The 23,257-nt window shown below is 52.3% G+C and overlaps 10 protein-coding genes across 10 annotated transcripts; 6 read left to right on the plus strand and 4 right to left on the minus strand.

Moving 5' to 3' along the window:
- Positions 1–481: 481 nt before the first annotated feature.
- On the minus strand, positions 482–1,881 carry BGZ61DRAFT_342852 (uncharacterized protein; the record flags this gene model as incomplete). The annotated part of the gene is made up of 3 exons (XM_046239540.1): positions 482–970; positions 1,023–1,485; positions 1,544–1,881. 3 exons carry the CDS (start codon positions 1,879–1,881, stop codon positions 482–484), a joined length of 1,290 nt encoding a protein of 429 aa, XP_046109545.1.
- Positions 1,882–3,616: 1,735 nt separating this feature from the next.
- Positions 3,617–5,080, plus strand: BGZ61DRAFT_443071 (uncharacterized protein). The gene has a single exon (XM_046244822.1). The coding sequence runs from the start codon at positions 4,036–4,038 to the stop codon at positions 4,504–4,506; it is 471 nt and encodes a 156-aa protein (XP_046109546.1). The 5' UTR covers positions 3,617–4,035; the 3' UTR covers positions 4,507–5,080.
- Positions 5,081–6,731: 1,651 nt separating this feature from the next.
- Positions 6,732–8,597, plus strand: BGZ61DRAFT_129229 (uncharacterized protein). The gene is made up of 3 exons (XM_046237126.1): positions 6,732–7,061; positions 7,114–7,451; positions 7,503–8,597. The coding sequence occupies exons 1-3, from the start codon at positions 6,924–6,926 to the stop codon at positions 8,470–8,472; spliced, it is 1,446 nt and encodes a 481-aa protein (XP_046109547.1). The 5' UTR covers positions 6,732–6,923; the 3' UTR covers positions 8,473–8,597.
- Positions 8,598–9,142: 545 nt separating this feature from the next.
- BGZ61DRAFT_129243 (fungal-specific transcription factor domain-containing protein) lies at positions 9,143–11,624 on the plus strand. The gene is made up of 4 exons (XM_046237127.1): positions 9,143–9,377; positions 9,434–9,567; positions 9,620–10,996; positions 11,054–11,624. Exons 1-4 carry the CDS (start codon positions 9,309–9,311, stop codon positions 11,313–11,315), a joined length of 1,842 nt encoding a protein of 613 aa, XP_046109548.1. The 5' UTR covers positions 9,143–9,308; the 3' UTR covers positions 11,316–11,624.
- A 406-nt stretch (positions 11,625–12,030) lies between these two features.
- On the minus strand, positions 12,031–12,684 carry BGZ61DRAFT_490630 (glutathione S-transferase; the record flags this gene model as incomplete). The annotated part of the gene is made up of 1 exon (XM_046250351.1): positions 12,031–12,684. One exon carries the CDS (start codon positions 12,682–12,684, stop codon positions 12,031–12,033), a length of 654 nt encoding a protein of 217 aa, XP_046109549.1.
- A 914-nt stretch (positions 12,685–13,598) lies between these two features.
- BGZ61DRAFT_382437 (uncharacterized protein) lies at positions 13,599–14,569 on the plus strand. Its single transcript, XM_046242663.1, has 3 exons — positions 13,599–13,897; positions 13,951–14,233; positions 14,290–14,569. The coding sequence occupies exons 1-3, from the start codon at positions 13,654–13,656 to the stop codon at positions 14,459–14,461; spliced, it is 699 nt and encodes a 232-aa protein (XP_046109550.1). The 5' UTR covers positions 13,599–13,653; the 3' UTR covers positions 14,462–14,569.
- A 195-nt stretch (positions 14,570–14,764) lies between these two features.
- On the minus strand, positions 14,765–16,607 carry BGZ61DRAFT_443078 (glutathione S-transferase). Its single transcript, XM_046244823.1, has 5 exons — positions 16,041–16,607; positions 15,739–15,963; positions 15,613–15,670; positions 15,360–15,527; positions 14,765–15,299 (listed from the first exon to the last, which is right to left on the minus strand). Exons 1-5 carry the CDS (start codon positions 16,134–16,136, stop codon positions 15,085–15,087), a joined length of 762 nt encoding a protein of 253 aa, XP_046109551.1. The 5' UTR covers positions 16,137–16,607; the 3' UTR covers positions 14,765–15,084.
- Positions 16,608–16,748: 141 nt separating this feature from the next.
- Positions 16,749–18,770, plus strand: BGZ61DRAFT_443084 (uncharacterized protein). Its single transcript, XM_046244824.1, has 5 exons — positions 16,749–17,316; positions 17,384–17,640; positions 17,699–17,820; positions 17,897–18,611; positions 18,658–18,770. Exons 1-5 carry the CDS (start codon positions 16,893–16,895, stop codon positions 18,679–18,681), a joined length of 1,542 nt encoding a protein of 513 aa, XP_046109552.1. The 5' UTR covers positions 16,749–16,892; the 3' UTR covers positions 18,682–18,770.
- Positions 18,771–18,916: 146 nt separating this feature from the next.
- BGZ61DRAFT_443085 (uncharacterized protein) lies at positions 18,917–20,329 on the plus strand. Its single transcript, XM_046244825.1, has 2 exons — positions 18,917–19,797; positions 19,845–20,329. The coding sequence occupies exons 1-2, from the start codon at positions 19,137–19,139 to the stop codon at positions 20,285–20,287; spliced, it is 1,104 nt and encodes a 367-aa protein (XP_046109553.1). The 5' UTR covers positions 18,917–19,136; the 3' UTR covers positions 20,288–20,329.
- Positions 20,330–20,463: 134 nt separating this feature from the next.
- BGZ61DRAFT_342450 (fungal-specific transcription factor domain-containing protein) lies at positions 20,464–22,770 on the minus strand (the record flags this gene model as incomplete). Its single annotated transcript, XM_046239506.1, has 3 exons — positions 20,464–20,733; positions 20,785–22,161; positions 22,348–22,770. The coding sequence occupies 3 exons, from the start codon at positions 22,768–22,770 to the stop codon at positions 20,464–20,466; spliced, it is 2,070 nt and encodes a 689-aa protein (XP_046109554.1).
- Between the last annotated feature and the right edge of the window lie 487 nt (positions 22,771–23,257).

Genomic DNA, 23,257 nt, shown 5'->3' on the forward strand with positions numbered 1-23,257 from the left:
TTCACATATTCGTCATTCAACTATCCACAACTAAGAAACAGTAGACTAAGTCCTTCTAGCTGGGCTCCCTATTGGTTCTAATACCTCCCAAGCTTCCATAACGAACAGGATCTCCTCTCGATTAGAGGGAGCAACCTACCATCCAACTACTCATCACCAGAAAAAAGGTAAAACAAAAAAAAACTCCTAGGTCGATCATTCAAAGGAATGACGGTGTCTTCAACGCCTGGTATGTGGCAAACTTCACAAAGGAGACAGAAAATCAAATAAAAAAGAAAAATCCCACGTCGGTGGGGGATATCGTTGGTTTGCCTTCTGCACACGCATCTTCCGTGTGGTCACCGTCTGATCCTGAGCCTGCCCTGTCTGACCGGTGCCTCTGAAGGTGAAATTTTAATTCCTTTCGTAAATTCGTTTCTTTGTACAATAATGTCGCCCAAGATATTTGGGGTCGTCGGCAATCGCGATAGGACCAACCGAATTAGTCGATGGTCATGCGGCTGGGCATCTGGGGCTTGACATCTTGCAGGTTGATAGAGTTGAGGTCTGGCTTCTCAACGACCTTGGGCTTGGACTGTAGGTGAGGCTTCAGGCCCTTGTTAAAGTTGCCAATGCAGATGATGCCGTTGACAATGGTGAGGACGATGAGTAGGATGGTGATGACGGCAAAGGCAGTGAGCGACTTGCGGACGGCCTCGTAGGACCCTCTGAAATGAGGCTGATAGATTCGAACCAGCTTGAAGATGAAGTAGGTGAGAGCGCCGAGGTACAGGATCATGACAATGCACATGCCGGCCTTGTTCTCCTTGCGGGTGAAGAAGGCAGCGCCGAGGAGAATTCCGATGGTGATGGGGATCGTTACGATGGTCAAAGCAAATTCGGGATCATTCTTCTGGGCAACGACGACGACGAACTGGACGATGAAGCCGAGGAAGAAGAAAAAATCGAACTTCAAGAGAGCAATGTAGATCTTAACGCTGTTAAAATCCAACCCATAACGCTGAGATCCAAGAACAACATACCTGATAGTGGAGGAAGCGCTTCTTCATGCGGTAGTCGGCACCGATGGTCTTGAGGATGTCCCAGGCATATTCCTGGTAAATTTTCCACGAGATAAATGCCATGCAGACGGTGGCAAAGGCAATGATGCAGGGGATGGCAATGAGATACGGTTTGACGTCAGCCCAGAGTTCCGGAGCGGTGATTTTATCGGCGAGGGCGGCGTTGTTCGTTAGAACCTGGATAGCCTCCTTAATTTGATCGACTTGGATGGTGGTGTAGACCATGAGGGCGAGGTTGGAGAAGCAGACTCCAATGACCTGAATGGTGTTCTTCTGACGGAGAGCATCCCAGACAATGATCAAGGTATACAGGAAACCGAAGATGAAGAGGGTCAAGAAGGTCGGGATAGTCTTGACCTGAGACTGAACCTTGGGCTTGCCGGCGTAATCGCCGAGATTGGTCTGAAATTTGGCAAAGATGTATCTGATGCAAGTTAATGGGGTGTTCGCGCGAAGCATTGTGATCAAGTAGGGCGACGTACGCTTCAAAGCAGATGCAGAGGATGGCCTGGAGGACAGAGACTGTCATCATGGCAGCGGGCCACTTGCTCTTGATGAAGCCCATGCTGCCATGAATAGTGCTCGGGGCGGGAGCGGACGAGGTGAGGCCTTCCCGATAGGCGTAGCCTTGGTTGTAGGCCGGATCAGGTGTGTGCGAGTTGTCGGGATATGAGGGCTGAGGAACCGGGGGTTGATCGTATGTCGGCGAGAGGTCGCCGTCACCGTAGGACTGGTTGTAGCTGTGACCGCCATAGCCATATCCCGTGTCAGTGCCGAGCAGCGACTTGCGCGACTCTAGTCGTGTAGCCACGTTGGACATGTGTTGACTCCGACCGGGAGTCACGGACTGAATAGGAGAGGAGGATGGTGTTGTTGATGTTATCGTCGGGGGTTGATGAAAATGGCCAGGCAGGTTGTGGTTGTAAGGTGGAGTGGAATACGGGGACGCGTGTGTCGGCCGATGGGCGCTGGGGTCGGAGCTACACGCGATGTGTAGCAGGTCGAGCAGCGGAAGAAAACAAGGGAGAGCTGAGTGTCGCGAAAAGGAGACGAAACGAGAGACGGCGACACAATTATGGAGCGAGGTGTTTGTCGATGGAGTGCGCGACGGAGGCCGAGCAAGGTGGATGGAGCTGGTGGATGAAGGATGGAGAAAGAAGAAGGCTGGATGGACAAACCAGGGGTGAGGGAAAAAATATGGAGAGAAATGTCAGAGGCGAGGTTTTGGTTGAGCGCCGCTGAAACAGATTGGAACGAGAGGATCAGTTGGAGAAATGGCAGGGTGGTGACAGGGTGAAGCAGGGGTTATGAGCGTGTGGGTGGGTTGTGAGGACGGCTAGACAGGGGTGGATGGGTGCCTTGATTCTCGGGGAGAAAGAAAGCCCTGTAGGACCGGCCAGGTTTAGTCGAGGACAGAGGAAAGCCTGGGGCGCTGCGGGCGGGAACTTGGTGCAGGCAGCTTTTAGCGGAGGCTGGCCACTAAAAACCCGAAAGGTTCCAGCGGCTCTAGTGGGGTGGGAGACCAGTGTCAGGCTGTGGGTTGCTGTCTGAGACTTGTTCCGGGGCTTGGAACTGTTCGGCACGGCAAGGGAGAGAGCAAAGCAGGTCTGGGAAGAAAGCCAGATGCTTCATTCATTTGTAGTGCGGCTTGCTGAGAAGCGGAAGTAAAAGAGTGCAGGGACACGAAGGATACGAATTAAAACAAACATCAGCATCCGCATGCACCCAGGTTCTGTGTTGTATATTTGGATGCGCCTCGCTAGAATAACCTGTGTGCTTCGGAACTTACTCCCTACCATTGCAGGCGGTATGGCATGCATGGCTGCTTGGGACGGCCTCCCAGTGGGCGATGGTGCTGCGACCTCCACAGGCACAAGCCACGGGGCAGCATTCAGCCTTGGGAGACGGAGAGGGCCGTCTAGCCAAAACCTTGGCTTGGGGTCCGCTTTCGTCAGTCTGTCTGACTGTGTGACTGTGCGGACCATCTCACTCAGACAATGCTGTAATTTAGGAGGGCGGGTACAGTACGCAGTACACTCTCGGTGGCAGTAGGACAAGTAGGACTGACGGTTCCCAGGTACTGCATTCGACAGTTGGGTACCTATCCATGGCAATCCCCCTTGCCTTGCTCGCCAAAGCAAGTGTTGTTTTTAGCAGGTCGCCGACGCTCCACACCCGTCTCCACAGCACGAGCCCTGTGCGTGCGGCTGTGCAGGAGGACTCTATTTCTTTTGCACTTCGAGTCTTGCGTGAGGCTCAGCGCGAGTCATCTGCGTTAGTGCTCCACATGTGAAATATGCAAAACTCCTAACACCCGCTACCACCTACCAGTGGGGCTTGGAATGAGCCGTTGGGGCTCAGCGCTTCTGTACTCGTACAGCCACATTTCCCTTCGTCACATTGCCCGCTCAAGCCCACTCAAGCCCACTCAAGCCCACACCTTTCCCATGATATTCTCATGACGGCATCTGCCCAATCCCCAGCCTGCTGAATGGCGCTAGGGCCTTGGCTCTGTTGCATTACCGCAGAGCTAATCACGGCACATGGAGCGATGCGGCGTTCATCTGGTTCTTCTCATTAATTGCTCTGGCCTCACACCTCACAGCCTGGTCCACAGGGAACGGAGGGATGCAAGGCGGACTGCTCTCCAGAGTTTCTCGTCAAATGTCGAGGTGTGCATTCATGTCGGAGGCCGCCATCACTACCCAGCCTTTTTCCATTCCCCATGGCATATCCCGTCCATCTGCAGTCCTGTCGCCGGCTGGTTGACGGGTGATGGACAAGGCACACGCAGCTTTGATTCTGGAGCGAACTGTACCGCCGCTACCCAACGTGGCGGTCGATAGCTCCAGAACCAAAGCCCTTTCGCCCGCCCCCATGCGACCAAGAATATGCAGAGTGCGTCCCAAGACTCGCCCTCCCTCAGCAAAGCTTCCGCCAGCTGGCAGTCTGCCCAGTCCAGCCCGCGGGCTGCATGATGCCGACAGCGAGGAAAGTATCATTGGACGCCTGGTATCCCCAGTTGTGCAGAGTTGTGGCCCCCCTCGTATCCCGAGATTTCAATACGGACCGCCCGACGCACCTTGTCGATTGCCTTCCTTGTCGGTGCAACGACGAAACCTGGAAGACACCAGATCGACACAACCTGGCAAGGGGAATAACTGCCCTTCTGCACAGTTTCTGTGCAATGCAACCCTCCGTACATAAATATAGCTGCCAACCATCCTCGGGCCGGAGACTGAGCGTGAGGTACCGGCATGCACCTCAGCTCGGAACGGAGTACGGACAGGGCTGCCATTCCTTCGCGAGGATGGGACGGATACTGCGTGCTGGTACTCTGCATTATGCACCCCAACGTCATCCGCAATCCCGTCATCAGGCCACACTGTCAATCACACATGAATCATACCGGTTTGGTCTTGTGTCGGTCAGGTGTGTGTTGTAGACCTAAAACGCCTGTACAATGCGTTCTGGCTGTTTTAGCTTGCATTTGGCGGTAACTTCCTGTAGCATCTACGCGGTTAGACTCTCGTTACTGAGTATGCCACTGGCAAAGACACCGCCCCCAGTTTTCCATCTCTGAGACATGCTGTGTGTTGTTGCCATTCCATCTCGGTACCAGCTTCTGTCATCGATAACGCGCGTAAGCCGCGTTAACCTTAGCAGAACCGCCCTATCGGAGAAGACTCACGTCCAACCTTTGGTGCTCCAACAGAGCGGTTTCCTTTCCCTTTTCCAGCAGGAACCCCAAGTTCATGGCCTATTCCCTGACCCCTGACAAGATGTGCACGGATGCGCTGTCGTGGTTTTGGATGGCGTATACCCCAAGCACCCTGTGCTGAATATGGCAAGGCCTCGGGGCTTTTGTGGTCTCCCTCGGTACGGGTGGGGAAGACGCAACCGCTTTTTGAATCCGAAGGTGAAGAAGGAGAAGTGCAATTGGTGCGTTCTGTGCCTCGTACTATGCAGATGTCTGCATTTTTAAGTCAGGCCACCGCAGCAATTAATAGAACCCATCATCTGTGTAGTCGTGTGCCGATTGACCAGAAGAGGTGTACGTCGTATGCACTTCGCACCTCTGTCTGACGGCGCCTATTTGATTGTGCGGTGGGATGCACAAAGTCTGTACCCATCTAAGTCACTCATATAATTATACTAGGGCACAGTTTATCGCTAATATATAAGGGTTCGGGTAAGAGAAAATAAAGCACTTCTATTTGTCTTTATATATTTTTTTTTCAAATTTTTTTTTTCAAGATGCCTTATTCTCAAGCAGCAAGAGATACTTGTTTATTATGCTTCGTAAAGCTCTCACGGCATAAGCGTTCGGGTTCAAACTTCCTGCGTCCCACTTGTATCCAAACTCCTCGAGATCATGATCCTGGCAAGGGGCGCCCTACCAAGATCCGAGCTGCTGCGGGAGGCCATTGTCGGAGTGCGGCGGTCAAAGCGACAGCGTCAGAATTGACAAAATCTAGTGCCGTGAAACATGTTGGTTATTTTTCGGCGAAAATAACCTTTCTTGTAATATGTTCATGCAACCGTGCATCAACTATCAGGTTCATGCTGTTGGTGAAGGCAGCTTGCAGGATACGCGACTGGATACCTGGAGGCCAGGATAGTTGCCGTGCAGTGAACCGACCGAGTAACGGCCGAGTGGGGATTACTAAATCGCTCCAATTTACATAAAATAAGATATGCCGTCTTAGATGTATTATATTTCACATTAAAGAATCGTCGACACGATCACTGATGTCTTTCTAGATGTTTGCCTTGCCAGCAGTCTCAGAACACTTCCATGTAGAGTGATTGAATCGCATGCCACAGTTAGCCATTGTGTCTGAAAACACGCTATATTTATGATGCGCATAAGTTGTGTTCCCGTACAAACATACGAATCGAGTCATCCTCTTACACGAAAAGAAAGGCCCACTAACACGTATCTACGGAAATGGGTTGTCCTTTCAATTGATGAACGAATCGTGTATATCGAATGGGAGTCCCCAATCGTTTAACTTCCCTAATGTCAACTTATCCAGCGCTTGAACCCATGGGCGTTGGACGTGTCTTCTGATAGAGGCCAATGAGGTAGATTGCCCCATGTCACCTTTGCACTTGTTCGCGACAGGGCTGTCGAGAGGAGTACGCATTACGGCCTAACATGCAATATCAACCCGAAAGGTTTATTATCATATGTGGTAAGTGATAGATAACCCGGAATTGGCCAATTGGGGCTAGGGGAAATATGCAGTGGCAGGAATATGGTGTGCTACCTGGGTTGCACAATGATGGTTGTGTGTGTCATTTGTTCTGCCGGCATCCAGATAATTGCACTTCACAACACCCCGCCTCACAAATCCCAAGCGATTGATTGGCAGCTGTCGTACTACTGCATGATTGTAATGCGGGCGTTTTCAAGGCGGCCTATCCAGGACTCGGCGTTGTGTCTATTGGATCTTATTGCCCGACGCGTTGAATTCTTGCAGACGAAAGGGTGGACTTAGTGTCGTATTTTCCTGGAAACATTGCCACGTATTTCGGTACCAAGACTGGCCGTTCTGAAGGCTTTGGCTTTTGCCGCAGGGTGCTGTCTCCGCGAACGATTGCGAGCATGTTGTAATCCGTAGAGTTACATTGTGCGTCCCCAACCCCTCAGTGTGCGCATCACCTGGTCATACCAGCATCACAGGGACCTCCATATGATATGTCGCAGCATACATGTATATTCAATGAACCACAACCGTGGTGTGACCAAAACCCTTTAATTGTAGTCCTTGATGACTCCCATACGCCCCCATTTCGGTTTTAAACCACCACTTGCCATATAGCTCTCATTCTTCAACCCCAGTGTACCAAGCCGCTATGAGCCCCTCTGGCGCAGTTGTGGACTGCGAAGATCTGATCAATGTCCTTGACAATCTTGTGCGCTACGAATTTAAAATCAAGAATGCAAAGGACGATTGGAAGCGGTACATTGACGCGCTACACAATATTATCCATGTTTGTCTGCTTTGACACCCCGGATCACGCTACGGCTAACGAGATTACATAGATTCAAACGATTGTTAATGACATTTGCAAGCACCGATCTGGACAAAATGATGCCATTATTATCGAAGTTGATGGTAAAAGGAGAGAACTGGTGGCAGTATGCAAGTCAAACCTCGACAAGCTCACCAAGGATGCTGGGGGAATTCTACAAACACTCCAGAAGGACGGCCATGACCCTCAAAGATCCAATGGGTGGTTGAGACTGGGGAACCGGAGACGTCGGGATCTCTTTCCCATTGACGCAGAGAAAATCAGAAATCTTTTTCAGGCCGTGGAGTACGCCAAGTCATCACTGCACGTTGCATTTGTCGTCACTGTTCTCTCCCGTACAGACTCTGGGTAAGAACCTCTCCCGCCCAGGAACTGTCGAAGCTAACTGATCAACCTTAGCCATACAAAGACTCAAAGAGCTATCCAAAGCCTCAGAGAAGAAGAGGTGCAGCCCGTTTTGAACAAGCTCAAGGAGTGCATCTCGACACAATCAAAAAAGGTCGACCAGGTCCCGAGGATCACCAAAAGGAAAAGAAAGCGTACTGCTAGCTACAGCGCCAGTACCTCCACGCACGAAGCATCCACCCACGCGGCACAACGTTCCAACGAGACCAGACGACAGAATCCAGTCCAGCCAACGCAAAGAGCGCCGCATAGAGAGACAGACGAGAGTGTTCCGCCGAATTTCACGAGCCGAAAAGACCGTTCACGCCAACACAAGGAACCTGGAAGCTCCCGCCCTGTGGCTTCTGGGGCCCTTGCATATGAGGATTCCGAGACTGAAACAGATACCCTGAAAGATTTAGCTTTCAGCACAGACAAACTCGATTCGCATTCTGTATCAGACCGCCGGGTGCAATTTGACCTCTCCGAGAGCCAAAGCAGCTCTAATGAATCCCACGACGGCCGCTCCGAGGTCGATTCTGACGCTGCAGATAGGAACTACCTTGAACCAATCGAAATCTCAGATTGCCCAAGGGTCTATCTTGCCAAGTCGTTTGACATCAAGCTTTGCAGGCTAGATACCAAGGGTAATGTGCAACTCTGCGTTGATAGTCTTTCGGGCAATGATGCCGACCAGACCTTCAAACTCAAGGAGCTCTGCACAAATTTCCCATGTGATCATGCGACGATAGAAGGATTGGGCCGCAGAGAAATCTTGAGATACAAGAACGAGAGGTTTCCCATCCGTCTCACGGGAGTCCGCAGTGGGAGAAGACGCAAATTCACGGGCATAAGAGGGTCGCAAAATCCTCTGGTATTCGGTAGATGCTCAAGGGAGTGCAGTCACACCGCTTATAAAGGCCTCGGGGGGGAGTATTTGAGCTGCATGTCTGCAGTTCATTTCAGGGCATCCATTTCACAATAAGATTGACTTAATGGATTGGGTACAGATGTCTGAAGTGTAAGGCCCGAAAGCAAGTGATTGAAGGAATAGAGCATGCATAGCCGGGGCAAGTTTCCAGAAGATACGAATGAGTTTGTTATCTCATTTCCGTCTTGGTTTGCGATCGACTGAAATGACTTATATTCGTTGGGTAGGAGTAGAGTTGTAATCAATTGGCTTGTCCAACAACCGTATGGTAGCTCTCCCGAATTTGCATCCGTCATGGGCGAACTAGCCTAGGCAGGTTTGAGTGTCCACAACAAAGTTGCATGGAACGATTCGCAACAGTGCTGGAGGCGTTCGAGCATGTGGAGATTTGAAGAAGCTCAAAGCGACGATTTTCTGTATGCCCTCTCCCGATGTGCATGCAAGGCACGCGTTATCAAACCCGATTTTACTGCACCCACATGGAAACGCACATTCGATGTGGCGAAGTTGATCAGAATGATCTCCCCGTGTCGTGATAGCCAGCCGTAACATGGGACGTGACGAGCAGACGGCTAATGTGGCATCTTGTTGAGCAACTCTGGATGACAAGGAGTATAGGACCAATCTCGGAACGAGGTTAGTAAGCGGCTTGCCTCACAATGCCAAAGGGTAGTTAATTACCACCCCACCCTTGACTTGATGATATGCAAGGAGCCTGATTTATAATCAATCTCCTGTCTGATCATGACGCGAGAGCTGAGCCCTCTTGCAAGACTTTGCTCCCTCAATTTCCTCGACGTCGCTTTTAAGCAGCGAAGCAATTAGGTCCAAGTTTTTTGGGTATTCTCCTTACACCCTTTCAATCTGGGGCGACCTTCGCACCGCAACTCATGGAGTCACAAACGGGTTTCAGGGTCCAGCCAAGTTTCAGGGAAGTAGAGCGGCAAGTCATTGTTCGTGTGAGTGAACCCGGAAATTTAATGCCATCCCGCCTCTGTTGACACTCTAAGATAAGGCTTGCGACATGTGCCGGAAGAAAAAGATCCGTTGCGAGCCTACCACGCAAGGATGCGCTCAGTGCACCAAATATTGCACAAGGTGCCACTTCACGCCAATTGCAGTGAGGAGGAAGCCTCGCAGACCAGCTGGGTTAGTCTACTACTCCAGCCCACCGAGTTTGCGTCTATTAAACGTTCCGCAGCTTCAAATACATCGCACACCTCGAGGAAAGGCTTTTAGAACTGGAGAGTTTTCTAGGAGACAAGTCTTCGAGGAAGCCAAATGTGCCTGACAACAGTTCGCATAAAGAGCAAACGACACCCACAGTATCGCTTGACACGTCGGCACTGATTACATCCCCTAACGAAAGTAATCCATGGATGTCAATGAGCGCCTCACAAATTCCGTCACTCGAACAAACGAGCAATCTAGGGTTAATCCGGACACACGACTACGGCGAACCTGATTTGTCTGCGCTGGGGGGTTTTATAATTGACCCTCTAGCCGACAGTCTATGGCCGCATCCCGCTCCAGAGTTACGACCAGTTTCTCTACCAACGCGCCAGCAGCTTCCCACAAAAGTAGTCGCTCTGGAGCTGGTTAAGGAAACTTTCAACAACTATAATAGGTTCCTTCCGCTTTTTGATGAAGAGGACTTCTTGAGAGAGTTTCAACTCAAGTACTCGACTTCCAATCCTGGAGATGCTGGTTGGTGGGCCTGTCTCAATGTCGTGCTGTCGATAGCTCATCGTCTCCGCGGCCTGCGCACATTGGACCCGACGCATGAGAACACCCTAGCCTTTGGTTACATACAAAACGCCCTAAGCGTCGTCTCCGAGCTGAACGTCTCTGACCGCAGCCTCTCCGTCGTCCAGGCTCTGGTGGGTATGGCTTGCATTCTTCAGGGAACCTCGAATCCGGAGCCAGCCTCAATGCTCGTAGCCGCCGCCCTGCGCTTGGCACAGGCTATGAATTTGCACAGAGAGTGTTCCGACCCAACCCTCACGAAATCACAAGCTGAGACACGGAGGCGGGTGTTTTGGAAGGTATACGTTCTTGACAAGGATATCAGTCTACGGACGGGCCGACCCTTCAGCCAGGATGATGATGACATGGATGTCCGACTGCCATCAAATACAAGTCTTGAGTCATGTAACGTGGACCTCTTCAACTATCGCATAGGGCTTGCAGTTATTCAGGGGCAGGTGTACAAACAGTTGTACTCGATCCGGGCTGGACGACAATCGGAGACACAGAGGGCGATTGCGGCACAAGAGTTGAGTTCTTTATTATCGTACTGGAAGTCCAGTGCGCAGCTGGAATCGCCAGAGGACTCCGCGGTGTTGTCAGAATCCCAAATGGCAGGCGAAATGATCCACAAGGTGGTTCTTCGACTCACATATCTTCATTGCCTGACAATGATTGATCGCCACTTGCCCCCGACGCCGCGATCTCCCTCCGATCAAGATCTCAGCCGGTCTGAACTATTATTACCCCCAGGCAGTCTATGTCTCACTGAGTCACGCAAAGCGATCCGTCTCATTGAAGCCATCCCTCAAGGAGACTGCTCTTGCGTCTGGTAAATGATCTCTTAAGAACCAGAACCTTCCAGAATTCTTTCTCTGACTCACTCTAGGATGCTTCTTCACGCTTTCTTCGCTGCAGCCAGCAGTATGCTCTATAATTTAACACAGAACCCTACGTCATCAAACGCACTTTCAGACCTTCATCTCGTCAAGCCATTTCTACGTCTGCTGGAGACGCTTACCAGGGATCCAAGAACATCCTCACGATCCGAGGAACTCAGACGAATGCATCGAACTTGCAACAGCTTAAACAATGAAGCAAACAAGGCTGTTCAACTTTTCAGTCTAAGGTCTACGGCGTCCTTTACATAATTATTCCACCATGATTGTTTTAATACAACTTTATGGATGCTCTACCTCGCCCAAGCAGCAGGATGGATGCCGCTAGACAGGTTGCCTTGACCCCGAACACGCTTTTACTTGGCCTCTGTAGCCGCAAACCGGTCCTGCAGGACGTTCGAGATGACAGGACTGGCCTTCATGCGCCCTAACCAGTCATTAAGAGCCGGGAAGCCTTCTTGAGGTTCAACCTGTGCTCGGAAAGAAACACAATGACATCAAAGATTAGGCAGGAGGCGTACAAGGCAGCAGTAATTTATTCACCGTCCTGTTTTGCAACTTGATATGTAAGTGGCTGCGTCCTTGGTGTAGCGTCAACTTGACAGCATCACACACACAGAATACTTTTTTTTATTTCGTCCACAATCTAACTGAATCCATATAGGGTTTATATAGTAGCACTGCATTCTGGTAGAGGAACCGTGTAGCCCCGACCTCAGTCTGAGCTAGCCGGATAAAACCTCAACCCACGTTTTCTCAAGCTCCTCCAGTAACCAGTACGGCGACGCCGATCCACACAAAATATACTCATATGCGAAAGACGAAAGATATGCGGAAGGCGAACGAAGTTTTCACAGACAGTTCTATCCCCGATAATAACAAGCATCCCTTCGTCTCTACCCCCCCTCACAGCAGTGACTCGCCTGTGTAAGGCAGAAAGACCCCTACAACAATGACCTGCCACAGCCTATTTGGCTTCTTGGAGCTTCAGGACCTTCTTCACACTTGGGCGCGCAAGCATGTTGTCACACCACTTCTTGACGTGCGGGTAGTCATCCTCGTTGAACTCTTCGTTCGGAATTCGCGGCTCAGCTGTGTGCTGCCATGTAAAGAAGGCGATGTCCACGTACGAGAGCCGGCCACCTAAGAACCAGGAGTTGCCGTCCGCGTCAGGCTTCTGCTTCGCCAGGTGTCTCTCTAGCACGCCAGTTACGCGGTTGACCTCTTTGACGTAGCGCTCGCGCGCCTCGGGAAGTGGCTGATAGATAATAAACCACATCGCCTGCCCGTAGTACGGTCCCTGACCGGTGGTCTGGTAGAAGAGCCACTGACGAGCGTGGTAGGCCTCAGCTGTGCCCGGCACGAAGCTTAGCTTGTGGTTCTTGTCATATTTCTCTGTCAAGTACTCGATAATGGCGCCCGACTCCCACAGCGTGAGGTCTGTGTTTGGATCCTGAATAGACGGTAGCCGCCCGTTCGGGTTGACGGCGACGTACTTGGGGTTCTTGACGTCGGTAAGCGGGATCATTTCCGTCTCATATGGCAGTCCTAGCTCCTCGCAGAGGAGAATAACCTTGCCAGCGTTAGGCCCGTGGACTCCCAACACTTTGATCGGCTTCATGTCCCCCATTTTGATGAAGGTGTGTCGAGTTATCCGAAAATTGATTTTAGGCGGAAAGCTTGGGAATTGATTTAAATGGTGGCTGATGATGAAAGACCCAGGAGAGATGATAGAGCGCGAGATAGACCCGGGATCACGGACTTCTGATCTCCTTTAAATGCATCACCGCCTCCTCTCCGACAGCCCAAAGCACATTGAACTTGATTACTATTTTCCTTGAAATGGAACTCCTACGTAGCATTGCCAACGTTTGTCAGCTTGTTATCCCTTGATGATTCGTATTGTATCAGGTGGACTCTCAACTAAATGGACTCAAGTAGCCAAGGAATAGCAAATATCCAAGCTTACGCAACTACAAGGCAAGAAAGTCAGCCGGAGCGGAGGACTCGTAGACAGAACTACATTGGTGACGAACGGAATTGGGCATGGTGTATTCGAGTTCGGACCTTCCGAAGGGTCCGGGTCCGCGATGACTAAGTATAGTAGGCCTAGGAACATGCCTGTTTTTAGCTGCTGTCGGTAGAACGCAATCCCGCGCTACGCCCTGGGACACCGCTACGCTACTGTAGCAATGCTGTAGGGCTGATCCGCATCCTCTTAGATTAGCAAGACTCTATATGGGGACGGCCGAGCCAATCCTCAAGCCTGAAAGTCAGAACAGCTTGGTCGGCTTGTAGCTATCAAAGCGGAAAATACGCACGCTACGTGTGAGACCTACTATCTATGCCACGCGTTACTCGGAGTAAGCGGAACTGCAATATTGATTACAAACGCTACCAGTAGAAATCTCGCCGCCTCGAATCGCTTGGCCGATGGCCGATTGGGTATTACTATTCCCTGTCCCCCTTCTTTGCCTCAACGAGAAGATAAGTATATAAATGGTAGGCGAAGACTTCCTGCTTTCTTGCTCGACTACACACACACACACACACACACACACAGTCTGACTTTTCTCGTACATTCCAAACCATGCCTGGAACATCTCCTGTCGCTCTCATCCTCGGTGCGGGTCCCAAAGTCGGTCTGCCAGCCGCAAAGGCCTTTGCTTCGAAAGGCTATAAGGTTGCAATCGCAGCCCGGTCGCTGAAGGAGGTGGACAGCACAGACAATCAACTTCACATCAAAAGCGACTTCGCCAACCCTGACGATGTTGTCCAAGCCTTCACAAAGGTTAGAAAGGAGCTGGGAATCCCAAGCGTAGTCGTCTACAACGGTAAGTCTTAGCACGAGAGGACTCTAGCTGAATGCCCTGCTAAGAATTCACAGCCGGCGCCGCGACATTCGCTCCCCCCAACGACCCCTTTGCGATCCCGTTGGATGCTTTCAAGCGAGACATGGCCGTCAACAACACCAGTGTTTTTGTCGCTGCCCAACAGGCCGTCCTCGGCTTCGCGGAGCTCCCTGCCCATGCGCCAAGGGTATTTATGTTCACGGGGAACATTCTAAACGTCACACCCCTCCCGCAGTTTCTGGAATCGGGCGCTGGCAAGTCAGCGTCTGCGCATATGATGATGGCTGCTGCCGCTGAATACAAAGAGAAAGGATTCAAGTATGTCATCCCCGCCGTGCTTTAACGCCCGAGTGGATGTGACTAACAGTTTGTAGATTTTATTATGTTGATGAACGGAAGGCGGACGGCTCGGCCGCTTTCAAGATCGATGGAGAGGCACATGCCAAGCTCTTCTGGGAGCTCACAGAGGCGAAGACGCAGGGTCCGTGGTTGCAGACCTTCGTCAAAGGCGCGGGATATAAGGACTTCGGCCCTTATCGACTATAGTGTTGTCTTTTCATTAGTAGTCTTTTTATTAGTAAAATCTTCTTATGAATAGTCTTCCCATTAGAAGAATCTTTGCAAGACAGAATATGGCTCTCTGAAGCCCTCCGTTCCAGATTTCAGGAGTACCGCCTCCTGAGTCGTTTTCCTCGTCAAGTATGGCCCAGACGACGAACGAAGCGTCCGAAGCACCATCATCCGAAGCGGTCAGACGGTACACCAATTGGCAACAGGGCCATGAGATGACCTTTTTTTTTTTTGGAAGACTACTCGGCGGCTCAATTCAATCCCTGTTAGATCTCAGTATCGTCAAACGCAGCACGTCAATTGGAATATCTACTGTACGGATACTCTTCATAGGGACAACGTGATCCTTGTTATCCTGGCAAGGAACAAGCAATTCCAGAGCCCACCCAGGTCCGAGGCTGTGGGCGCCAATCGCCGGTTCGAGGCCAAGCTTCCGACATCTAAAGATCAGGTCCAAGCCAATGAAAGCAAATCACCAGGCTGGAGACCACAGCACAGGCCTGGCTCCCTTACAGCCGAGGGAAGGTGTAACAAGACTTTCACTACGGAGCTGAGCTTAGCCATACAGCAGACCCGGTCCGACGCAACAATGTTCCGTATCAGGCTTCAGCATCGCGCTTCATAGCCTCCTGAATCCAAGCCGACCTCTCTCTCCCAATCTTCTTCAGTTCCTCATCCGGCAGCTTGTTAAGCTGGAGGTAAATATGAGGCTGCGGCACATTCCGACCCTTCTCGAACCCAGGACGCGATAGGAGCCTGTACATCCACTCCTTGACGTGAGGGAACTCGTCGATTTGGGATAGACCACTGTACTCTGCAAGCCGCCGTCACTTAGTTTCTTAGCCACGGAGCGGTTTTGGGATATTCCTCTTACTGTACGCGGTGGCCCATGGCCAGATGGCAATGTCGGCAATAGTGAGATGGTCACCGACGAGGTATCCTGAAGGATTCTTGGCGAGTGCCTTGTCCATGGTGCGATAGAGGCGGCGTGTTTCGTTGACGTAGCGATTCAGGGCGTATGGATAGTCGCCGAACGCGGACACTGTTGTCATCTCAGGTCAGAACTCTTTTCCTTTCCATCGCCAGGGCAGTGTTGGGGAACCGTAGCATCGCAGTTCAAAACATACTCTCAAAGTGGTTTGCCTGTCCCTGCATAGGCCCAAGGCCGCTCACCTGCCAAAAGAGCTATGCATATCCCGTCAGAGGTCGTCACTTCTTCAAAGAGCATGATGATAAAGGTATGGCAGATTTACCCAGTTCGTCATCTCCCAATGTTCTTTAGTGCCGTGGGGATACGAGATCTTGTGGTCCTTGTCGTACCGGTCCACGAGATACTGCAAGATAGCACCACTTTCCCAAATCTTGAGCTCCTGGCCGTTCTCGTCCTTGTCGACGATGGCTGGGATGCGACCGTTGGGGTTGATGTCAAGGTACCACTGCTCTTTCTGCTCATGCTCAAAGAGCTTGATTGCGCGTACCTACATACGGACTGTGTCAGGGTTTCCCAAACAAAGGAACGTGAGTTTGACGATATTGGGCGATGATGGAATCGTACCTTGTACTTCAAGCCCAGCTCTTCCAGCGCGATGGAAATCTTGAGTGGATTGGGAGTGCCCTCGCAATAGAGCGTGATGTTCTCCTCTGTGCTCATGATGGGCGCGGGTGATTTAATGGAAAAACGATAGAGTTAAAAGCTGTCGAGAAGTTCAAAGTCGTGCGGAAGCCAGTAGTGAGGTCGCAAGGTGTGATGAATCTGCTTTTCAAGTGTTGGTTGTTCTTATCGACGGCGGGTTCTTGCTTCATATTTATACGCATTTCGTTCCCCTATCATCATGACGAACTTGCAAGCAGAACAACATTTCGACTGGACGTTACGATTCATTTTGCCCCAGCTGCCACTGGAGTGAAGCAATCGCAAGTCGCTCAAGTTTTGACCTTGCCTCAACAGGGTCGTGGTGTATCCAAAGCAGCTTAGGCAAACAAGAGTGAGTCCTTTACTTGCATCCCTGCCGATTCATTCGCTTCAGGTCGGTTTATTTTCTTGAGCCAATCGGAATGCCTACGACCAGACTGTCATCACGTTGGCCCAGTCGCCGAAAAGGGTCAATGGTGCATCGAAAATGGTAAGATCGAGGAACCAATGTTGCAGCGAGTACGTAGTTAAAACTTATCGGTATGATTACCAATCATCTGCTTGGGCTGTTGATTTGAAATCACCTACAGTATCTAGGTAACTGGTTGTCTTGAGTGATTGTCAGGCACTGTCGATTGTTCCCTGAGCCGATTCTTCATGTGGCCTTAGCTAGTAACGGAATTCCGAAGATGTCTAACGAACACCCGCCCTTCACTCAAACATGACGAGTAATCCGTTCTCCATCTATCGCTCAGAGACATTCGACAACAGTTGATGATGGAGCCCCCAAAGAAGAGACGCCTCCTCTTCTTGCATGCCGATAATCCTACTCAACGTCGCACCCGCAGCCAGTCGCTCGACTCCAAGGTGCGTCGCCATCTCATGGCCGACATTGGGAGGTCCCGAAGGAAGCCACCAAAAGCCTCTCCATTCGTGACTTTAGTATGGCATGCGGAAACGCCAAGGGCTCAATCGAACACCCGCCAAGGTGAAGATTCGACGAGTCGAGAGATCCGAGATGACCATGCACAAGCTCCAGCGAAAGATTTAGTCGCACCATATCATACTGCTGCACCATATGCAACGCCGCCCATTTTACATGCATTATCCGTTTTCGAGAAGGAATGGGGAGAGGATTGGTTCTCAGCATACGGATTCACTCTAATCATGGTCGCAGGAAACAACGCAATGAGCTCTAGTAAGAACCCCCCCACAAGTCTTCCGTGAAGTCGATTCTCACCACTTACTAAAACTCAATGACACAGCTCGCTCTACAAACACCTTCTGGTTCCCATTCGCCTTTAGAAAATCCGCCTTTCTTCACCACTACCAACAGATTTTCAATTCACCCAACGTCCTTATTCCATTATACCGGAGGTCCGCTAGGGAGCTCAGATCTCTGGCGTTGGAACGCTCTCTAGTGACGATTCAGTGTGTTGAATCTAGGCTTGCCAGCTCCGATTTAAGTAGCGCGACGTCCGAGAGTGTAATAAATGCGGTGCTGGCAATGGTTTGCTACAATGTAAGTTCTAGGTATGGGGAGCGTGGGCTTGAGCGTGTGGCTGAAGTTTTGAGTCAAGTTTACAAGCTTGGATTTTGACCAGGCGATGATCCATGTCAAGGGCATGTGGATGGTGATTGCGGCAAGAGGTGGCATCTCTACCTTGGAGGCCAACCAGGACCTGATGCTCATGATTTCATGGTATGGCTCGCAACACGAAATCTGTATTTAATCGTCAATCGTGGAATTTTACACGACTACTAACAACTCACTTCAGGGTGGACATTACTGCAGCATTGCTCCACGACACAAAACCTCTGTTCCCATTATCCAAGGCCATGACCAGTGCAAGCATATCTTACTCGGGCTTAGAGATGCTGCCCGGTCCACTACCCAGCGTCCTCATCGACGAGAACAAGCAGGATACGCGGTTCATGGGCGTCATGTCCTGCATAGGTGATCTGAATGAGATTGCCACGCTGCTCCAGTTCGAGCTGGCGACCAAAGGTGATGCGATCTGGGATGATGAAGAGCAGATGGGTTTTCTCATCAACCCAGTCACTCACCACTTGCTCGATCAGCAACCAACAAGATCGCCAGAGCCAATGACGCATTGTGACGTTATTTCGGAGGCGCTTCGGCTCGGTGCCATCATCTGGATCATACGGGTGAAGCGAAGATGTCGCTCCTATCCCGGAACAGTTGAAGCACGCATCTCAACGTTGCTAAAGATGCTGTCGGGCGAGCTCAACGCGGAACTTGTCTGGAACAGTCCTGGCCTATGGCTTGTCCGACTTTGGCTGCTCGTTCTCTGCAGCATTAGTGAACCTAGTGAGGAAGACCTCGCGACCGCGATGAGGATGATAGGCAACGAAATGAGAGAGCCGAGGGCGGCATCGTGGGATGAAATCATGTCAGGTATCCGCCAGATGCCCTGGGTGGACATTTTCGAGACTCCGTGTGCTGAAATTGGGCAGCGGCTTATGAGGGATTACCTGGGAACATCAATACAGAACGCCGCCAACGACGCTCTGGGACTACCTTTTGTATATTGTTGAATGAATTGAACGTGTATTCCTCCCGTAAATACCAGCAGCCGCAGTTACTCAGGCCGCAGAAGAGATAGACTGGACAGGATGCGCCTATCGCTAGCTTTCGAATCACATTCCAGCACCAAGCTGCGTTAGAGCATCGCACAAGTTCGGCAGAAGGATGCGTGACCAGGAGAACTCCCTCACATGATTCGCCGACGAAAAAATTGGCGGGGGACTGCATATTTCGGCCAGACAAACGACAATGTAAGTCGCCGGCAGTTGGAAGCTGAAACGACTCCAAACCCCTCCTCTACATAGTCCCGGTACATACGCCGATTGATGCCTAAATCTCACGTCTCCATCGCATGCGCCAGATAGATCCCGACTAGCCTGAGTTCTTGCTATCATACCGTTACAGTTTAATCCTATCTGTTTCCTAAACATATCACATCTCCCTAGCGACATCTCTATTTCGCGAGAGCAATGTCTCTACTGGACGAGGAGCAATCGGAGGCCCCGCCTTCCAAGCACTTGGAGGATATACCCTCCGGACCCGCCTCACCTCCGAGCGAGTCTCCGCCCCAACCCATGGTGATAGACAGCGGCGGCGATCTGGTCCTCCGTGTTGGCGCCGAGGCCGACGAGCGCGAGCAAGAATACGTTGTCTGTTCCAACACTCTGCGGCGATCTTCCCCGGTATGGAAGAGCATGCTGTATGGCGGGTTCAAGGAAGCGAAACCCGCCGAAGGCTCCTGGGTCGTATCGCTCCCGGACGATCAAGCAGACCCGATGCTTGTGATTCTGAACATCATCCACACGAGGTTTATACTTGTTCCCAGGCAGCCGCCGCTGTCAGAGATCTATCACATCTTGACGCTGGCTCACAAGTATGACATGACGGAAATCGTGCAGCCCTGGGCCGATTGTTGGATGGAGGTTGCCGACAACGCCCAAGAGAAAGAGGATGGATGTAGCCTTGCCATGTTGACATATGTGGCATGGGAAATGGGAAACGAGGACCTTTTTACCACAATGATCAACAAATTGTTGCTTGGGAGCTCTGTCGATGACCAGGGCCGCCTAACCACGCCCGACGGCATATGCCTTGAAAACTACGACTACCTGGGCCCGCCGGATCTGCTTGGTATGTTGATCTAATGGCTGCTCGATCTCCACTAATCGTGGCTGTAGAGATGATAAGTGAATTCCGAAAGACCGACCTCATCCAACCCATCCTCGACGTGGTCCACGCTCTCATCAAGGACCTGCTTGGGTTTCAAGTCTGCTGCAAGAAGGAGTCGCAAAAGTGCGACTACTCTATCTTGGGGAGCGTCTGGTACGGCATGACAAAATTCAGAGGCTCTGTTATGCCCGAGTCGGCGGATGAGATACTGGAGAGCGTCACAGACCTGGCTTCGTCCGTCAGCCAGGTCAGCTCCTACATGTCCTGTCTCGACAACCACCCCAAATGCAATCCCCGCGAGAAGATAGACAAGATTATCAGAAAGACGGTGAGACAAAGAAAGGTCATCCTGGGCCCTAGCCACATAGAGTATATGCGGAAACAGCGTCACAAGACTGGAATAGCTGGACCTTACGTGTGGGACCCTTGCTGGGCAAAAGGCGACGAGTAGGAATAATTGGTTCTGGTATAGCGAACAACATGTAATTTAACACGTTCCTGCGTGAGCGAGTTCGTAAGAGCCCATCATATGCTAGTAAACCGCCTTCCTCTAACGCCTGTGAACCTCATTCCCGCCGACAACACCTTGCAACTCGGAAATTAAACAAGGCAAATCAACCGCCCTATTTACAAAAAGTCTAGATCCCAACACGAGCCCCAGCCATAGCCCAGTACCGCCTCATCGTTCACTACACCGCCCACATCTGTGTCGCCGAAGAAGAGCGGGTTCGGAGTCGGCTGCTGTGCCCCCAGATTGATGTGGTTGCCCACCCGCTCGTCTCCATTTCTCTCCGGCGGGTATAACACGAACTGGAAACATGTCGCCTTGCCTAACATCTGCTGCACCAGCGCGCTGAACCGGGAAATGCACGGGTTCATCAGCTCTTCGGTGCTCTGCTTTCCAGACGACGCTCCTCCGTGGGCCAGGCTGTTGGTCAGAGGAAACACTCCCTGGTTGCCAAAGAATGCCGTCATGCCGCCCGCGATGATGCCAGCAAACTGCTGGAGGATCGCCGCCGCCTGGTGGGCGATGACCCAGCCCTTGGGAAACGCCTCGAGAACTACGATGAGCTCGGTCACTTCATCCCTGGCAGCGAAAGGGGCCGCCGTCTGACCTTCCCACTCCGCCGTTCTGCTCGTCGCCACGAAGTCGTGCATCAGCAGCAGACACACAGGGAGAAGGCGGCAAAGCGTCACGCGGTTGAGGGGCAGCTGTCGTTGTTGGAGGAGCACGGAGATGGCCTGAAGTTGCTTTCTTGCAAATTCTAGCAGCTCCTGGCGCGTGACAGCCGCGGCGGTGCTGTTGAAGTGGTTAGGATAGTACGCAATTACTAGCAAATGATAGTATTGTGAGCTTAGCCAGGTGATGCTACTGTGAATGGGCACGTTGTCCGCGTCCATGGGCGACATGAGACAGCCGTTGCTGTACCAGTCCTCGATTTCAGCCCGGAGACTGCTCAGCACCGCTCGCCGATCTGCCGGCGACAGCGCCACGGCGTCGGCCTGCTTGCGGAGGTGGACGCCCTGGAGGATGCGATCTTCGAGCTGCCGGAGTTGGATGATGTGTCGACTGGTTTGCAAGTTGCGAGCGTACACAGCCCGCCCCGGGCTTGCAAACTCCTCGACGGTCAGGCCCGGCAGTGGCACGCTGGCGTTCTCGTCGGTGAGTGCCACGGGGAGGCCCTGGGACCCGGCCATCATGCGGTCCAGGACAAAGATGCTCCAGTGCAAGCGATGCCGCAGCTCCTTATCGCCAGCTGGTAGGGCCTGCTCGTCGGGCACCGGGCGTGTTAGACCAATGACCATGGCCTGGCGGGCTGCGATGCCGACGATAGAATATGCTGGGATGGCCGCTGGGTCAAAGAGAGAGTAGAGGCCCAGTAGCACGAGGATCTGGACCGACTCTATGCCCTCGTGGCATAAACACTCCTGGATGATGTTGGGGTAGGCCACGTTAAACCGCTCTCCCGTCCCGCGAGGGACTTGGCCAGCTCGTTCCAACGTGGTGCACCCAATGGCCATGACAAGATACAGCAGAGTTGCCGAAGGATCTCGATTTACTTGCGATATGTCTCCCAACGACTCCAAGTCGCGGCGGACCTTGGCCTGGTCCACAAAGGGATATGCCCGGTTGACGTGGCGGAAGTAGGCGTCGACGAAGCGGCTTGCGGGGATATCAGGGGGGAGGGCTTGGTGCGTAACCAGGCGCCGCTTGTTCGACCCATCCGTAGAGCTCTGATATGAGACGTGGCTGCTGGTGGCTCCAACACTGCCTGGATCGTGGTCTTCGATGCGGCCGTCGATGCTCTGTTGGTCAACCATGAGCTGATCACGCCCGCCAATGAAAGTGACAGGTCCCGCAACATCACGAGCCGTATTCAATTCCAGCGGAGGCGTCACCGGCACAGGGACCCGTGATAACGGAGACGATCCCGTGGCCGAGTGCGCGGGATCCCGTCCGGCGTGGAGCCCGGCGCCCAGGATCGCCGTCAAGTCGGCTCCGGTCTCGACGGCATTCACGCCGCTGGACCGCCCCGGCACGAGCACATTCTCGTCAATGTACCGGGTAAGCCATTGGACACGCGCCCGCAGCTGGTGGGCCTGAGCCTCGGCGCTGGCCACGGGGTTTGAGTAGGAGCAGCGCTGGCCGGCGCCGGCGCAGAGCGAGCAGACGGGATACGTGCGACTGCACTTCTTCTTGAAGCTGCGGCAGCGGTCACACGCCGGGGGTACAGGCTTCACCTCCCTAGAACCGGTGCCTCTGTGAGGAGTTGATAGTGGTGGCTGCCGCTGCTGAAGTGACGATTGCTGCTGCAGGTCATGAGACGGGCCGCTGGGAGGTGAGGCGGAGCGGGCCCGACCGGCATCCCGTGGCGATGGAGACACCCTCCGTAGACGGAAGCGGTGGATCGAGGCCTTCATCTCAGATGCCATTTTGGGCCACCAGAGAGACTTTGCTGGGGCTCTCTCACCAGGACTGTCTCACCAGGTTTGTCTCCCCAGGCCGCTCTCACGGGGGCCCAGCAGGCGGGACGGCGCAGTTCAAGCGGGGGTTGACTTAACAAGACTCGGCCATGCAGAGCGAGATAAGACAATTGCTCGGCGATGCATGCGTCAGAGGGAAGAAAAAAGCAAGCAGAATAGCAGGAACAGCGGAGCTACTGCAGCAAGCACAGGACTTAGTTGCCTCCAAAGCTCGACCAGAAAGCGGCTCCGCGATGCCATGTCTCGCAGAGTGGATCAGATTGCGTGCTTCGCAACATGGCTCGCGGGTGCGTATCAGCATGCGGGCGCGGATCGAACCTTTTGTCAGCATTTTAACGGACCATGTCGTTGTAACCCTGGCGGCCTGCGTTAGCGAGTCAGTCTAGACGTTGGTGACATGCTGGATTGTCCTTGTTTCTGGTTCAGTGGCTTCCTT

The sequence above is a fragment of the Ilyonectria robusta genome (genome assembly GCF_021365365.1).
Source record: "Ilyonectria robusta strain PMI_751 chromosome Unknown BGZ61scaffold_3, whole genome shotgun sequence".
NCBI lineage: Eukaryota > Fungi > Ascomycota > Sordariomycetes > Hypocreales > Nectriaceae > Ilyonectria > Ilyonectria robusta.